Genomic DNA, 16,870 nt, shown 5'->3' with positions numbered 1-16,870 from the left:
GAGCAGAGGGAGGTGAGGGGTGGCGGTGGGAGACAACTCCCTTGTGAGGGGAGAGAGGGAGAAGTCCATGGAAATGGCCTTCCAGCAACAGGTATGTCTGTTCCTCAGCACTTGTTTGCTGAATGCCAGTAATGGAGTCCTTTTTATGGCCCCAGACCTGCACCTGGGCAGCCCTATGGGAAGGTCCACTGCGGGGAAGACAGAGGATTGGCAGAGAAGAGATCACTCGGAGAGTGGGCAGCCAGCAAGAAGAGACCGCTGGAGGAGAGAGATGGCCTGGAAGTAGTCGGCCCAGGACGCGCAGGAGTCTGGGGAGGGTGAGGCTACCGTGTGATTTGGGATGGGAGATTGACCCCCTTTGTGTTGGTCTCCTCATCCTTAAGTTGGAAACGACAGGGTTGTTGTGAAGACTCAATGCATTAATGTGTGTTAACACTAGAATGGGGCCTAGGGACTTTCTTGCTGGTCCACTGGTTAAGAATCTGCCTTCCAATGCAGGGAACGTGGGTTCGATCCCTGATCAGGGAACTAAGATCCCACATGCCGCCGCGCAACTAAACCCATGTGCTGCAACTAGAGACAAGCCTGCAACAAAGAGCCTGCGCAGCCCAAATAAATAAATAAGTAAACAAACAAACACAGACCTGTGCTTTAAAAAAAAAAGGGGGGGGGGCCTGGCACACTGTAATGGGCTATAAACATGCTCAATATTTTTGTTCCATGTAAAGAACTCAGCACCTGACTTTAAAATTTTTAATTTTTATTGACGTATAGTTGATCTATAATGTTCTATTAGTTTTTGGTATACAGCAAAGTGATTCAGTTATACATGCATATGTATTTTCATATTCCTTCCCATTATGGTTTTTTACAGGATATTGAATACAGTTCCCTGTGCTGTACAGTAAGACCTTGCTATCTATTTTATATACAGTAGTTTGTATCTGCTAATCCCAAACTCCTAATTTATCCCTCCCCATCCCTTTCCCCCCAGCACCTGATATTTTTGTTCATAAGGCCTTGCACGTGTTTCATTATCTCTTTTGGGGGGATTCTGAAAAGTGAAATTCCTCACACGGTATTCAGGGTCTTGGCACGTGTTGCAAATTGTCCTTCAGAAAGGCTGTGCCAACATCCAAAAAGTGAACAGTGGAGTCTCTTGCCCTCGCCCCGAACACTGAAGGCAGGCTGCTTTAATCGGTGCCAGCTTGATGGGCATCAGAGTTTTAAGTGTAACTGTCAAGGTCAGTTTTAAGGAGTTAATCGTGACAGCACTTACATCCCACTTACACTTTCACAACTCCAGGAGACAAACCCACAAACCTTGCCTCCTCTCAGCAAGTGGCTGGGCTCTCCGCTCCACCACCCCAGGACTGAAGTCCAGGAGCAGAGAGCTTGTCGGGCACAGAAGACAAGTTCAGCGCTAGACCCATGAATCCGTCAGTGTGTGCTAATAAGTCACCCCAAAACCTAGTGACACAAACACCCCCTGGTTTGCTCATAATCACGTGAGGTGCCCTAAATTATGACATTTAGGCTCATCTCTGCTCCACATGGTATCACCTGGCTTCATCGATTCTGTGGCTAGCTGGCAACCACTGGCCTCATTGTTTGGCAGACGGCTGGCTGTCAAGAGGGTCAGCGGTATTAACTAGGCATGTGTTGTCCATCCTCCATCAGGCCAGCCCTGGCTCATTCATAAGGTGATGGCTGCAGGATTCTCAAGAGAAGCAAGACAGGGCAAGTCCGAAGAAGTGCTTTTCAAGATCCCTGGTGGGAAATTCCGTCATTCCACGAGAACTCCCCTACCCTGCCCTCAGAGTTCGGCCAAGGCCTAAGGGTCTTACAGTGTTCAGCTGGTGGGGCACGACCTGTGGCTCACCCCATCTCGCAGCCTGAGTGCAGGGGCCATTCTATTGTCTGGTCTTCCTAGCCTGGGGCCGCCTCCGCCAAAGAAATCCCAGGGTGCCCGCTGCTGCATGTTGAGTGGAGTTAACATTGACTCCCTAAGGTGGGTTCAGGTGCTGACCTAAGAGGCTGTGGGCTGCATCCTCACCTGCAGGAGACAGAGCACGTGGCCCCTTGAATCATTGGTGCCATATGTTTTACCTCTACGTATGTTATAAACCCACAATACGTTTTTATTATTTTTGCTGTATCTATTTGTCTTTTAGAGAAAATAAGAAATGAGAATTTAAAAAAATTACTAACATATTTCCCGTTTCCTGTCCTCTTTCTTCATGTAGCTCTGTCTCCATATTGTATCATTTCCCTTCAGCTCGAAGAATTTCCTTTAACATTTCCTATTTTTCAGGTCTGTGCAGACACATTCTGTCCACTTTTTTTTTTATTGTGGTAAATATATAAAAATTGTTATATAATCATTTTAAAGTGTCCACTTCAGTGGCATTAAGTACATTCACAATGTTGTGCAACCATCACCACTGCTTGTTTCCGAAACTTTTTCATCGCTCCAAACATAGACTCTACCCAAAAAGCATTAATTCCCCATTCCTCCTCCCCTCAGCCCTTGGTAACCTCTGATCTACTTTCTGTCTCTATAAATTTCCCTATTCTAGCTATGTCATATAAGTGGAATTTTGCCGTATTTGTCCTTTTGTGACTGGCTTACTTCATTTAGCGTAATGTTTCTGAGGTTCATTTATGCCGTAGCATGGATCAGTACTACATTCCTTTTCAAGGCTAAATCCTGTTCCATTGTACGGATATACACCGTTTATCCATCCATCCTCATGGACACTTGGGCTATTTCCACCTTTTGGTTACTGCGAATAATGCTCCATCCCACACTGGCACATGTTTGAGTTCTCACTTCTTCAGGGTATATACCCGGAAGTGGAAGTGCTGGGACAAACCCTAATTCTGTTTTTAACTTTCTGAGGAAACACCAGACTGTTTTCCACAGCGGCCATACCATTTTACACGCCCCAGCTCTATCGAGGGATTTACACACCTGGTTTTATACTTGTTTCCACTGATACACCAAAATCTTTCAAGTTTTCAGAGGTTTAACACGTCTCTGTAGGGCCTCTTCGATCTTGGACGTTTCTTCTCCTGTCCTGGCCCGCGCAACAATAGAGTCTCTTGGGCCCTCATCCCACCAGGTCGCCGCTGGGGTGGGGTCTGGAATTCGGCCCTCGCCCAGTCCCGCAAGGAACGAGAGTTCTTGGCGAAGAACGCGGCCAGAGCGCTCCAGGGCGGCGACCACCTACCGCAGCGCCCCCTTCACACGAGCGGTGAGTCCACTTCCCGGCGCTCCGTAGTGACGCGACCCCCCAGCTCTGCGCATGCGTGACCCCGCCTCTCCAGCCGTTGCCAGGGCGACGGGCTCATCTCTTCTGCTCCCCCTCCCCGCGGCCCGGCAGTCGCCCAGGCCTCGCCTCAGTGCGCAGTCTCGGCACCTCCCCGCGCTCCGCCCAGCCCGCGGGGAAACGGTCGCGCGGCGATGACGTCGCGGGGGCCTGGCCGGGCGTCGCGGACTCTGGAGATGGAGGAAAAGGAGCAATTACGGCGGCAGATCCGTCTCCTGCAGGGTGGGTCAGGTCAGGTCGGGTCGGGCCCGGGTCGCGCGTCCCTTTCTTCCCCTTCTCTTCACAGCGGGCCCCTGCCCGCCTCCCCTAAGGGGGTGGCTTTCCGCCCGCGGTCTCGGCGGCTAGGTCCGGTCGGGTGGGGAGGTAGGTGGGGTCGGGCTGGGTCTAGGGGACCCGGAGGGGCGTCCCGACTGGCCTGGGTCACCTCCAGCTCGGGTTTCGACGGAGGGTGCGAGCGTTTCCGGCGCTGCGGCTGGTGGCGGCGGGGCGGTCGCTTAGTAACCGGCGGGCGGGAGGGGGCCCCCCACCCCCACGCGCGGGCACGTACTCGGCGCCCCCTGGGCGCTCCCTCGCTCCCCGCGCCCGACAGTGGCAAAGCCCGCTCGGGGCCAGGTGTGTGTTTCTTCCCTGGACAGCCCGTTTTGACGCTCCTTCCGTCCGTACAGTCACACTCTCCGTGATATTCCCGGCCCAGACTCCCCAGTCTTCAGTTTCCAAACTTTTCCATTTTTAGACCTAATGTGGTTTGCTATACTTAAAAAAAAAAATTCCCCTTGTAAAGTTATTCCCACAAAGAGAAGACTTAAGGACTTGGAAAGTGTGTATGGGGGAGAGTTCAGGTGGGCTGAGCCCACCTTCCAGGCACTTCCTGGCCTTCCATCATATCTGCCCTGAGGTGTCACCAGGTCTGGACCTGGCTCTCTTTGGGCCTGGGGGCGGGACATATGGTGGGGGAGCGTTGTAACGGTGGGGCTTGTTGGCTGAGTTGTAACAGCTTGGGTTGTTTCAGCCGAGGCCTGTGCCCCACCTGCACGGGCACAGCTGTCCAGGGGCTTCCTTGGCAAGGCCCCGTGGCGGTCCACTGCACTGCGATTCCCGATGATTAGGCCTCTCCTCTCCTCAGGGGAGGATGGTGTGACATTCTTGTCAAGTGTGGAGTACCCAGGGGTGTCACTTACCTCACCCTCACTGCCTTGTGTGCCAGGCAGGGAGCTCATTGAGGTGCAGCCCTGCTCCCTTTCTATCTGTGGGCAAGCCAGAGGGCCTCCATGTCTCTTGAGGCATTACAGCATAGGGCCTTGCTGGTCTTTTCATACTGAGTGACACTTCTTCTCAAAGGATTGTGAACCTAGCATAATATTCCTGGAGAATAGGGAATATGCCACAGGGATACATTTTAAGGATAAGCAACTAGAAATAGGATTGAAATAGAACTGACGGGAAAAGACTTATGGAGAAGATTGGCCTAGGGAATTTGGGCTGACTTTCAGTGGTTCTCACGCACTGGCAGCTGCCCCTCCTGCACTGGGACGTGACAGGATCCACCGGGGTCTGCGGGGTGTTTGGTCAGCTGATGCCCCTCCAGGGAATTCTCACTGATTTTACTCACCCTCCGGTTAATGGGGCTTGTGCTCCTGTCTCCTCAGGTCTGATCGATGACTACAAAAACCTCCATGGCAATGCCTCTGCCCCAGGCACCTCCGCCGCTTCCCAGTGGCAGCCGCCCGCTTACAGCAGCGGCAGGGCCTTCAGTGCTCGCTGCCCTCGTCTGAGCCGGAGGGGCTTCTCCCCGAACCATGGGCCCGTGTGGCGCAAGAAATACTCCCTTGTGAATCGGCCCTTGGGATCCTCGGACCCACCCGGCGACTGTGCTGCGCAGCCGCCCCTTGGGGCTGGGGGCAGCCAGGGTCCCGAGCCCCAGCAGTACATCCTGGAGAGGCAGGTCCAGCTCAGTCCGGCTCAGAACATGGTCATCAATGTCAAACCACCGTCAAAGCCGGGCTCAGCTGGCACTGCAGGGGTCCTGCGGGGCTCCTTGGAAGAATACGGGGATGCCCCCTGGAGCAACCACAGGCCTCAGGAAGGTGAGGGTGAGCTTCCCGGTGGGCAGCAGCAGCCCTCGAGGCCAGGAAGAGCTAAGGGGAGCTGCAGTGAGGAGGACCCCCTTCTGGTCTGCCAGAAGGAGCCTGGCAAGCCCCGGGTGGTGAAGTCGATGAGTACTGTGAGCAGCAGCCCCTCGGAGCCCCGGCGGATGGTCGGTGAGAGCGCAGTTGCGGCCAGGGCCCGCTTCCCGCCCTCCAGCCCGCCCCAGCGGGGCGGCACGGCCCTGGGCCGGAAGGTGGGCTCACAACCTGCGGCCAACTGCGGCACACAGCTCCTTGGGGACGGGAGAGCGAACGCCGGCCATGCAGATCAGTCAGCTGCCTCTGGCCTGGTGGCAGGCCCAGCTAGACCTGCTGCTGGACCCAGGCAGACCCGGGAGCCCTTGCTGCTGGTGTCCTGTCGAAGCAACAAGTTCCGGCAAAACAACTACAAATGGGTGGCTGCCTCGGCGAAGAGTCCCCGGGCCCCTCGGAGGGCCCTCAGTCCCAGAGCAGTGGCGGAGAATGTGTGCAAGGCCCCCTTTTCTGCAGCGGAACGAACGGAGAAGCCGCAGCTCAGAGGCGACCTGGATGCCAAGCCCAGGAGGTCGGCCGCAGCCTCCGTGCCTGGGGCCTCCCCGAGCAAGTACAAGTGGAAGGCCTCCAGCCCCTTGGCCTCCTCGGCCTCCTCCTTCCGTTGGCAGTCAGAGGCCGGCAGCAAGGACCATGCCTCCCAGCTCTCCCCAGTCCCATCTAGGTTCCCCCCACGGGACAGACCAGCAGTGGGACCCAGCAGCTTGAAGCCCCTCTTCAGTGAGACCCCGCTCTCGGCTTACAAAGTGAAGAGCCGCACCAAGATCATCCGGAGGCGGGGGAGTGCTAGGTGTGTGTCCCTGCCCCGCCCCCGGCCCTGTCTGGCCAGGCAGGTTCCGCCTTGTATGCAGAGCAGGTGGGAGGGCCCGCCCGCAGGGGTGTGGGAGGTGGAGAGGAAGCATCACCCCTGACGGGGCCTGAGCGCGGAGCTTTGCCTGTGGTGGTGTCACCATAGTCAGTAGGAATGAGGCCAGGGTCACTGCTGTCTCTTACAGCTGAGTGACAGGGCTCAACCTGGCTGGGGGCTGGCCTGGGGCCCCCAGCCAGGTGGGGACAGGTGGAGGTGGTGGCAGCATCCCACCCTTTCTCCTGTGGGCAAGAGACCAGAGACTGCTGGGTGGTTTCTGTTCTGGGCCTGCAGGTTTTGTGCCCAGGCCAGGAGCAGGGCAAGCAAACCCAGGGCGCAGTGTCTCTGTGGGAGGGGGTCGCCTTTCCACCGGGGAGGAATGCTGCCCCTTGATGGCCGGGTGACAGGGTGAGTCACGGCCTCACTGAACCCATGTCACCTTCCCCGCCCTCTGTCCTCTCGGGTCTAGAGGAGGCTCGAGGACGGTGTCATGGCCCAGTGCTCCGTCTGGGGTCAGGGACTTAATTGTGGTGGCTGCCAGTGGCAAGGGCAGAGGGCCTGCCTCTGCCGTCAGACGTGGTGACACTCGCTGACCTCCCAGCAAGTCCCACTCCAGAGGTCCTTCCTGCTGTCTGACCTGGTCTTGGGCCCTGCCCTCCCCGATCGGTGCTGTCTTGGATTCCTCGGGTTCCCTGCCCTCCTCACTTTTTCTGTTTCCGCCAGTGTGGGGAGGGGGTCACCAGGCTGGTGGCAGCGCCTCCTCCGTACAAGGCCTGCCTGCTTTTCTTCTCCTCCAGCTCCAGGCGGGGGCTCATCTGGCCTGGGGCGGTGCAGGAGGTGCTCGTGGAGCACTGGGTGGGGGTCGAGGCTGCTCTCCTGCGCTCTCCGCCTGCCTTGGCTCTGGGATCCTCCAGGGTTGTGGCTGCGAGCCTGGCCCTGGCGGGGAGGAGGAGGGGGTGGCGTGGGGGGATGGGTGGGGAGCAGCCTTCTGACGGCTGCTGAGGTTGGTTCCCTCCGGGGGCTGAGTCCATGTTGCTGGGATCTGGGCGGGCAGGGGTGGGAGGTGAGCCACTCGCTGGGGGAGCCTGTTAGGAGCCGTCTGTTCTTTGTCTCTGCAGCCTTCCTGGGGACAAGAAGAGCAGCCCCCCACCTGCTACCACGGCCAGGAGCCAGTTCAGCCTGCGGCGGAGGCAGGCCCTCCGGGGGAAGAGCAGCCCTGTGCTGAAGAAGACGCCCAACAAGGGCCTGATGCAGGTCAGCAGGCACCGGCTGTGCTGCCTGCCTCCTGGCCGGGCCCACCTCCCCACCAAGGAAGGTATGACCAGGAGGAGGGGCTCCCTGGGCCTGTGACGGCTCTGCTCCCTGTTGGAACCCACCTTCGCCGTCCACCTTGCATTGTGGGGCCCTGGCCCAGGAGCGCTCAGCCTGGCGGGCAGTGGGTGGCCTGGGCTAGTGAGTGGAGAAGGAGAAGAACCGGGGTACCGTGCCCTGCACTCTGGGTCGGAGAGATGCTTCCAGGCAGGCATGTGGTGGTCTATTCAGCACATCCCTCTGTGTATGTGCAGCCGAGTCCCTCTTGGCAGGAGGAGCGGGAAGGTAGATGAGAGGGTGGCAGCCCCGCAGCCCTGAAGTGGGAGGAGACGTGGCTTGTGCCGCCCAGGGCCTCTCCCTCCTTTCCTCACTGCCTGGGCCACAGGTCTACCCCTCCCCTCCCTGCTGGCGCTGCCTTTTCTTCAGGAAGCCTGAGCTGGCCTGGGAGGGGTCGGCTTTGCCCTCTTAATGAGTCCCTGGAGTCCAGGAACAGAACGGGGAGTGCTGTGGGCGTGGCCCCCGCAGGAGGCTGGCTCCCCACTGCTGCGATGGCAGTGCTCTGGGGAGGCTGCAGAGCCAGGCTTCACCTGGGTGCCTGGTCCTGAGGTGGCCCCTCTGAGCGGCGGGGTGAACGTGCGGCAGCGGCTTCTAGACTGACCCGTATGAGATCTGGAGGTGACAGGGTTTGGGGCCGGGCAGGCTCGGCGCTGGGCGCTCCAGCCGGGGCCTCGTGCGCTAGAAACTGTGCTACGCTTGGTGCCTGGGGAGCCCAGCCGAGGGCGTGGTCCTTGGCCTGGCCGGGAGTCTTCGAAGAAGGCTTCTGGAGGAGCTGGTGCCTGGGCTGTGCTGAGCATCTGCGCCTAGCCGGCCGTGGGAGGGTGGGCCATGGGGTCCCAGGCAGAGGGTCGAGCGGGGCGGCGAGAGGGCTGTGGGGAAGTGAGGCTGGAGGGTGCCGGCCTCCCGCCCATTCTCCTTTGGCCGTATCCCGTGCGCCATGGCAAGTGTGGATTTCACGCCAGGTGACAGAGCAGAGGGAGCCCCGTTAGTGGTTCCTGGTTCCTGCGAGGTGGCTGGATTGGGGGGCGGGCCTTGGCTGCAGGACTGGCTGGGAGTGAAGAGGTTGAAGGTGACCAGCGGTTAGGCTGCCGCGGGTTGACCGGAGAGGACGAGTTGAAGATGCCCCTCGCTTCGAGAGACTGGTGGCGGGGGCGCCCCCAGGGAGCTTGAGGGCAGGTGGGGGGTCAGGTGGCCTCTTGGGGCAGCTGGGGGAGAGGCCAGGAGGTGGTGTCTGTGGACATCTGGGCCTCTGTGGGGACTCATGGCCCCTGTTCAGATCCTCTCTGTCACGGTGTTGTCTTAGCCGGCCGAGATGTCGGGTGTGCAGAGAAGTTGCAGACAGATCTGTCCCCACAGATGAGGTGTCACGCGGGATGGCAGCGTGCAGGCCATGACGGTGGTGCTCAGGGCCGGCTGTGGGAAGTGGGCGGTCCAGGTGCTGGGGGTCCAGGAGACCCAAGGCAGGGGTGGTCCCTCCTGCCCTCTGGTGCCCGCATTCGAGCTGGCCAGCTGCTGAGACATTCCCATCGTGACTTGCCACTAGCAGGGTGTCGGGGCGACAGAGAGGGGGTGGCCAGGTAGGGCCCCTTGTGGAGGTAGTATTTCAGCGAGGCTTGACTGACGGACGTGGTTGGAGGTGGCTTGGGGGAGGAGTGTCCCAGCCGGGGCAGCGTGCTGGGAAGGCCCTAAGGCCCTGTCCTGCCTTCTTGGGCCCTTCCTGACAGCAGAGCTCTTGGGGGATCTGGCGCGCGTCTGCTGGGCGTCGGGCCCCCTTGCTGGGCCTGGAAGCAGGTGTGTGTGTGGAGCACCTGCTGGGCAGGTGTTGAGTGTGGCATGGTCGCGGCAGACAGGGCCCTGGGCCTCTTGGCGCCCTTCCTGCCACCCAGGGGTGCTGAGTCCTGATGCAGGTACGCACACTGGCCTTGACTCTGTCCCTGCCAGGCCTGTGCTGCCCCTGCCTCCAAGGAGTCTGGCCTGGGGGTCGACAGGCCCAAGGCAGGCTGCTGCTGGCCTGTGCAGTGGGCACCCCAGGGAAGGAGCGCCACGCGGTCTAGGAGTGGGCTGGGGACCCACGGACCGAGGGGCCCTCTGCGGATGGGTGGGCAGCAGTGGCATCGGGAGCTCTCCTCGCAGAGCCAAGCTTTCCCACCAGCCGGCCAGGTGGTCCTGGGTGCCCTCTCTCCCGGCTCCAGGCCGGGGGGCTCTGGTGCGGCTTGGGGGCTGGGGTGAGGGCTGCCCCAGGCACGGGAACAGCCTGGCAGCAGCCTTGCTGCAGGAACCACTGGCCAAGGGGCGGCCGGGGAGCTGGAGAGCTGGGTAGGGGCCTGTGGGCAGCGTCCCAGGGCCATGGGCCAGAGATGTTCTGGGATGCTCACCCGGTCGCGGGGTGGACAGAGGGGTGAGGGGCTGGCGGGGGCACAGACGCTGGGCCTGCAGATGCGGTAACCAGGCCAGGTGGGAGAGGAGGTGCCGTGTGTCGTCCCTGGAGCTGCACCTGCACTTGTGAATAGCCTGGCCCCTTTGTAGGCCTAGAGCAGAGTGGGGTGCAGGCTGGGGACGGTGGTGGCTGCCGCCTGCTGGCAGGGCAGCCATGGTATTCGGTGGGAGGGGGAGAAAGGCTGAGGGCACCGCTGGGTGTGGGGCTGTCAGGTGGGGACTCTGGCACCTGCCAGTGGGGCTGCCACAGTCCCTGCCTTCACGCTCCTCTCCACTAGGAGGCAGATGAATCAGCTCATGGTTATAGACAGTGTGATAACCACGCACAGAATGCCCTGCAGGAGGGGAGAGGGTCCTGTTGGGGGAAGGGCTTGCAGAAGGCTTCCCCTCACTCAGCCACTTGTCCATCCCCCCATGCATCCTCTGTCCTCCACCCCCTCATCCCCTCCCCGTTTCCTGCACAGCTGTGCAGGGCAGTGTGCTGTCTCCTGGGGTGTGTGTGTGCTGGGGCCGTGCTGCGTTGCTGGACACAAACGGCTCCTCGGGTGCTTGTAAACAGACTGAAAAGTTGCTTTCAAGGGGAATTCCTTGTCGGTCAAGTGGTTAGGACTCAGCGCTTCCACTGCTGGGGGCCCGGAGGGAACTAAGATCCCACAGGCTGCACAGCGCGGCCAAAAAAAAAAGAAAAGAAAAGTTGCTTTCAGGTGGCAGAAGCACTCTGAGGAAAAGGAGACAGGCAGCAGTGCTGCAGGGAGCTTCGGGGAGGGTGGGCGGCGGGGACGTCTCTGAGGAGTGACATCTGAACCGAGCCCTGCGTGAGGAGAGGGGTGCGTGGGCACACCTCTGCAGGCGAAGTCACAGGTAGGCTGAGCTTTGCCTGTTCCAGGAGCAGAGACTGGTCCTGTGTGGCCGGTGTCCTGGAGGGTGGGAGGGGCCGAGGCCAGAGGGCAGGCAGGACCAGGGATGGGAAGTGGTGCTCGGCCACAGCAAGGAAAAGGGGGTTCTGTTGGGAAGCCCCTGAGGGACAGTGGAGGCACCTGGGCCTGCATGGGTGTGCTCAGGGACACAAGGTGGCCGCGTCGGGGCCCCAGGAATGTCCAGCGGTCCCGGAGGGGCAGCAGCCAGGATGAGACTGCGGGTGAGGCAACTGAACTACAGGCCGAGGGGTGAGGTCCTCCTCCTTGGGACCTGACGGCAGGGAGCTCACTGGAGAGGCTTGTGCTGGCGGAGGCGAGTGTGCTGGGCCGGCGTCGTGAGGCCGGGACAGGTGGCGGTCATTTCCCTGGGCTGACGGCTCCCCCAGCCCCCTCCTCTCGAAAGGCCTACCCGGCTTCCCGCTTCCCAGCTCTGCCTGCCCGCCCTCCCTTGGTGGGCCTGAGCAGGGTGTGTGTGTGTGTGTGTGTGCGCGTGCGTGCGTGCGCGTGTGCAGGGCATGCTCTCCCGTCCCTTGGAAAGTGCAGACCCCACCTACGGGCCACTGGCAGGGCCTCCCTGGGAATGGGGGCAGAGGCTGTCTCTGCATCTACTTGCTTTGAGGCTTCTCTGCCCTGTTTCCCACACAGACTTTTAGTGCCAGATGCAGCCCTCCGCTTGGAGCTGTGTCAGACCTGACCCCTTTGGGACGCCCTCGCTGCTGAGGCCAGGAGGGCTGAGGAGGGGGAGAGGGAGAGGTGGGCTTCCCCGGCTGGGGTCCCCACTTCAGGCCGGCTGTGCAGCCTGGTGGCCAGCAGAGGGCGCACTTGCCCCTCTTATTCTTCATCCACCTTTTTCTGGTAATTGATTGCCTAATTTCCTCTTTATGTGAAAGAAAGCAGATATCAAGTAATTTGCAGCAATAACCTGCTAGTGCTGGGCCAGTATCGAAACTCCCCTGTTCATTTCAAGTGGCAGATAAAACACTAATACGTAATTATCCTTGCAAATTGGATTGTTTTAAATAACCAAAAGGCTATGGCCAGGAGAAAGCGATCCCGTCTCCCTTGAGTTACTATTGCAGTGTAATTGCCGCGTTCAATCAATCTCCCTGGCATTAGAAATTCCATCACAATCAACATTAAGCTTTATTCATTGTGATGGCTAAGAGCCGGGCCATTTCTCCTCTTTTTCTTAACTAGCAAAATTAATCAGGGAAAAGATTTTAAACATTTACCCGTGCGAAAGAGGTCAGCTCTGCCACTGTATTGCTCAGCAGATAAGGGGGCTAATAAAAAGAAAATTGAATTACTAATGTCACCAGGAGCAGAGTATATAAAACCTGGCAATCGCCGGTCCAGGGGAAGGGAGAATCCATTTCCTCGGGACAAGGTGCGCTCATTTTTTATTTGGGCTCATACTATCAGCAGTTTAATTTGAGGGCGCGTAAACAGGAGGAAACAGGGAATAATGAGCCCGAGGTGTACAGTGCCGCCCGATATATGCTGCACACAGTTTATTTGACACAGCAGATAATCGTTTTAATTGAATTCGAAACTGCATGTTCAGCAGGCCTGTGGCCTCGTGCCTTGGGGACCTGACCTTACAAAGATTCCAGCCTGACTCCTCCTCTCGCTCTGCCCCCCCACCGGCCCTCTCTGGCCGAGCCGTCTGACCCTCCCACCTAGTTCCCTGGGCCTAGAGTCAGACTTTGGCTGGGGGGTGGGGCAGGTGGTCCCTGGGGGTCCCCACGTGACACCCCTACCCCACCCCGTGCTCCCTGGGGGGATAACCGCACCTTGGCTGCCGGAGGCCCCACTTGATCCGCCTCAGTGCCGACAGACCCCAGAGAAGGCAGCAGAGAAGAGAACTTTTCGTAGACCTCAAAGATGGTTTCCGATTGGCCACCCGTTCGATTGCGGAAGTTAGTCGTCACAGCCCGCGGTGTGGACGTGGGCTTTCCAGTGCAGACCTGGGGCTTCGGGGCCAGCTCCGGGGCTCCTCTCCCCCGGCCACAGCGGGCCCAGCGCCATGACTCGGGCTGCCCTGAGGTGACAGGCTTCGTGTGTGCAAAGAGGGTGCTGCCTGGTCCACACCTACCCAGCACGACGCTTGCAGTTGTTGGGGGCTGGCAGCCCACCCAGCACACTCGGCCCCAGGCTAGGGGGCTTCCTGGGAGCAACAGGCCACGTGATTCCTCCCAGTCACTTGGAGAGGTCTGCTGTCAGGTGCCAAGGAAAAGCCCCGGGCGGGTGTGCGGGCAGGGGCGTCCTCGCCTCCCAGGGGTTGCCCAGGACAGTGCATGTGTGGCGAGAGCCCACCCACCTCTCCTTCGCCTGCCTCTGCACAGACAAGTGGCCAGCGCGGTGCGGGGGGTGTGGGCCTGGCGGGTCGCTCAGGGCTGTGCCGGCAGGGCTGTGGTTGACAGGAAGGGCCCAGTGTTCACAGTGCCGTCAGGTGTGGATCTGAGCGCTGCCGAGGCTTTCACTCAAGCCGGGCCTCACACAGCCGCCTGCCTCTGGCTCAGAGCTTGCCAGCACGTGGCGGGCGCTTCCCTCACGGCCCTTAGTCTGCCGTGCCAGCCACGCGGTCTGGAGGATCTGCTGTCACCTGTTTATGGCTGCAGTGGGCGGCCACTCATCCTGGGTCATCGGCAGAAGAGGTAGGTGTGGTCTTGGGCCCTGCCCGTCTTACCGCGCCCCAAGCCTCTCCCAACAGGCCCCGCCTCCCCTCTGACCAGATGTACCCAGTGGACACGGGCAGGCGGCGGGCCAGGTACTAACACGGCAGCCTCACTCTTGGGAGGCAGCCCAGAGCCCACTGCTTGGCGCTGGGCAGCCCTGTGCATGGCCTGTGCTGGCCTCAGGACCGCGGGAGGGCCAGTGGTCAGAGGGAGCACAGTGAAGCCTCGCCCTGGGTCTCCGCGTTCATCGGTAGTGTTTTTTCACCACCAGCGCCCACTGGGAGCACTTTGGGAAGATCAGGAGCCAGGGCAGGTGGGAGGAAGGAGGCAGGCTTGCTGTGGCCCAGAGGGGTGGGCGCAGGGCCGGGGCTGGGTGACCCCTGTGGTGTCCCCGTCGTGTCCAGTGCTCTGGTCCTGGGTCCCGGTCCTGAGGTGCGGGCAAGCCCTGGTTCTAAGCCTCCAGGCTGGTGCTGGCGTTGCCTTGCTCTGTTCCCACAGCTGTGGAAGGCCATCTCGGGGGTTTCTGTGCGGGCTGCGGGGGTGGGGCCGGCTTGGCGGGTCTCGGCTGGGCGGGTGATGGTGCTCCTGTCGCTCTTCTCCCTGCTGGAGTTTCCTGCCGTGGAGCAGTCTGTGGTCCATCATCACTCGCTGGCGTGCAGTTGGGTTGTTTAGCTTTACTACGGCAGACGCTGTAAAGGGCGTGAGAGCAGTTCAATCTGGAGCCCTGCTTCCTAAGGGAAAATGAAAATGCTGAAGTAGGCCCTGCAAAAGGCAGCCGCAGCGATCCTGAGCCTTGCATAAATGATCAGGCGTGGCGGAGGCCTCCAGTTTTACGTTCGTCATGGCCGTGCTAATTAATTCTTCCGCGAGAGCTGGCGTGGGAGTGCGTGTACGCGTATGCGCATTGCCTGTGTGGCGCCTGCCAGGCGTGGGGCCTCTAGGGGAGCTGTGACCTCCGCGGAGTCAGGGGCACCTGAGTGACTCCATGAGGCTGAAGCCCTGGGAGCCGCTCCTCCCCTGGGAAGGAGGGGTGATGTTCTCACGATGGCCAGAGCTTGCAGCCCCGGGGTCTCGTGGGCCAGGGTCTCCAGGTGTCCGACGAGTGTAGACGGTGTGCTGAGGGTGGCCCGCCCCTGTGTCCTGGCTGACCGAGTTAAACCCAGCCTCTCTGCCAGCTGGGCCTGGCCCGGCCCGAGGGTCCCTCAGCCGGTGCGCTCTCAGAAGCCCACCCGTCCGTGGGCGCGGGGTGCAGGGCAGAGTCTTTCTAGGGCTGCTTTGTCTCCCAGCCTCCCCCTGGGCCCTCAGTGCTCTCCCTGTGGCTGCCGCTGGCCCCTCAGGTGGTCTGTCCCACCTGCTCTCCTGGGCCCAGCCCCTTCCTCCCTTGGGGAGTCGGGGCCACCTGGTGATGGGGGCGTGGGAGCTCCTACCTGCTGGAGGTGGGCCATGGCCTTCCAGGTCCTGGATTGTGGCACCTTCTCTCCACAGCTTCAGCATGTTGCTGGGCACCCCATCCAGACCCAGGTCCCACTCCTCCATGCTCCCATGGTCCCAGTCCAGGAGCCCGCCCCGGGCTACGTCACGGAGCACCCCTTCCCCCGCACACCTCGGCCTGGCCCTGTGCCAGCGCGGCCAGTGATGCAGTGGGCTCCCTGTGAGACTCAGAGCCGGGGGTCTGGGCTGGAGCTGCTCTTCCTTGGCCCTCTCTTTGAGTGAAGCTGGGGGCGCCGAGGTGGGCAGCTGGGCTTGGGCCCAGAGAAGTCATCTCAGAAAGGAACTCCAAAGACATGTTTCCCCTGTGGAGCTCTCTTTAGCCGGGCTCCCCTTATGGCTTGCGTTTTAAAGGGGGAAGATGCCAGGTGGGGTGGGGGTTTGTGGTCGGCATCCGTCTCAGGCTGCCACCTCCATGCTGTGTGGTCCCCCCGGCTTGGGAAGGCAGGGCAGCAGGGGGAGGGACTGCAGGGCCACACTGCCCCTCTTGCTGCCCTGACCCTGGGGCCGGCCCGGGTGTGTATGTCCTTGACTCTGGGCCGTGAGACAGTGCCCCAAGGGGCAGCACGTGGGGAGACAGGCAGCCGGGGAGCCGAGGCCGGGGCTGGGGGCTGCTGTCCAGGGTCAGAGCTGCCCACATGGCCAGTGGGTCTGAGCTTGGACGGAGCGCAACAGGACCAGATGGCTGGACAGTTGACCTCCAGGTTCTCTTTTTTCCTGAAATATGCAGGTGTAAGCTTATAAATTCTCCCCTGAGCATAACCTTAGCTGTCTTCTGCAAGTTAATTATTTTTGTGTTCCTCCAAAATGTTTTCTAATTTTCATTGTAATTTTTTCTTTGATCCAGGGTTATTCAAAAGGGATTGCTTCATTTCCAAACCCCTGGGGCTTTTGAGTTTCTTTGTAATGACCGCTCCCCAGCTTCACTCCACTGGGCAGCTAGCTATCTGTGTGATTTCAGTCCTTTGAAGTCTGCTCAGACTTGTTTTAAGGACCAGCTTAGGGTCAGTTTTGGTAAAGCTCTTGTGTGTACTTAGAGAGAATGATTCCACTTGGGGAGTTTGGGGCTCTGTAAGGTAAGTTGTATTAATTGTGTTGTTCAGGTCTTCTGTATACTTTCTGATTTTGCGGGACAGGGAGGGGGTCTGCTTTTTCCAGTCACAGAGAGAGAGTGTTAAGATCTTCCACTGTTCTCCAGTTGTCACGTTTGCATTAAGCATTTTGAGGTCATTTGACTGAGTGTAAACCACTTAGAATTGTTATATCTCCCCGGTGGATTGAATCTTTTACTGCTACGAAATGTCCTTTTTTATCTCCAGTAAAGCTTCTGGCCTTAAAATTTACTTTCTCTGAAGCAGGTATAGTTAGGCCAGTTTCCTTTTAGTTAGTGTCACAAAATGTGTGTATATACTCGTGTACACACACACACACACACACTCTCTCTATGCAAATGTATTTATGTGTGACATGTGCAGACATGTTTACTTTCATCCGTTATTATGTTTAGATTTTTTTGTATCTAGCAAATAGTTGTTTTTTAAGTGCAATCTGAAACTTTTTCTAAAAAAGGGTTTCGTCTGTTCACATTTAATGCAATTACTAGGGTATTGGGTTTAAATCTGCTGTCTTC

General features: G+C 59.3%; 1 protein-coding gene and 1 long non-coding RNA gene across 3 annotated transcripts in view; one reads left to right on the top strand and one right to left on the bottom strand.

Annotated features, from left to right (window-relative positions):
* Positions 1–743: 743 nt before the first annotated feature.
* On the bottom strand, positions 744–3,453 carry LOC141276845 (uncharacterized). Its single transcript, XR_012327094.1, has 2 exons — positions 2,975–3,453; positions 744–2,056 (listed from the first exon to the last, which is right to left on the bottom strand). It is a non-coding gene; the product is annotated as an uncharacterized lncRNA (long non-coding RNA).
* ZC3H3 (zinc finger CCCH-type containing 3) overlaps positions 3,402–16,870 on the top strand; it is an 80,532-nt gene continuing 67,063 nt past the window's right edge. For both annotated transcript variants that reach the window (XM_033842971.2, XM_033842970.2), the window contains exons 1-3: positions 3,402–3,554; positions 4,979–6,296; positions 7,472–7,668. In XM_033842971.2, coding sequence (XP_033698862.1) covers positions 3,467–3,554; positions 4,979–6,296; positions 7,472–7,668 — 1,603 coding nt within the window. In that variant the 5' untranslated portion in view covers positions 3,402–3,466. The remainder of the gene's footprint in view (positions 3,555–4,978; positions 6,297–7,471; positions 7,669–16,870) is intronic.

The sequence above is a fragment of the Tursiops truncatus genome, chromosome 17 (genome assembly GCF_011762595.2).
Source record: "Tursiops truncatus isolate mTurTru1 chromosome 17, mTurTru1.mat.Y, whole genome shotgun sequence".
In the NCBI taxonomy this organism is placed as follows: Eukaryota; Metazoa; Chordata; class Mammalia; order Artiodactyla; family Delphinidae; genus Tursiops; species Tursiops truncatus.
The sequence above is the reverse complement of the archived record's forward strand: the minus strand, read 5'-3'. Positions and strand labels throughout refer to the sequence as shown.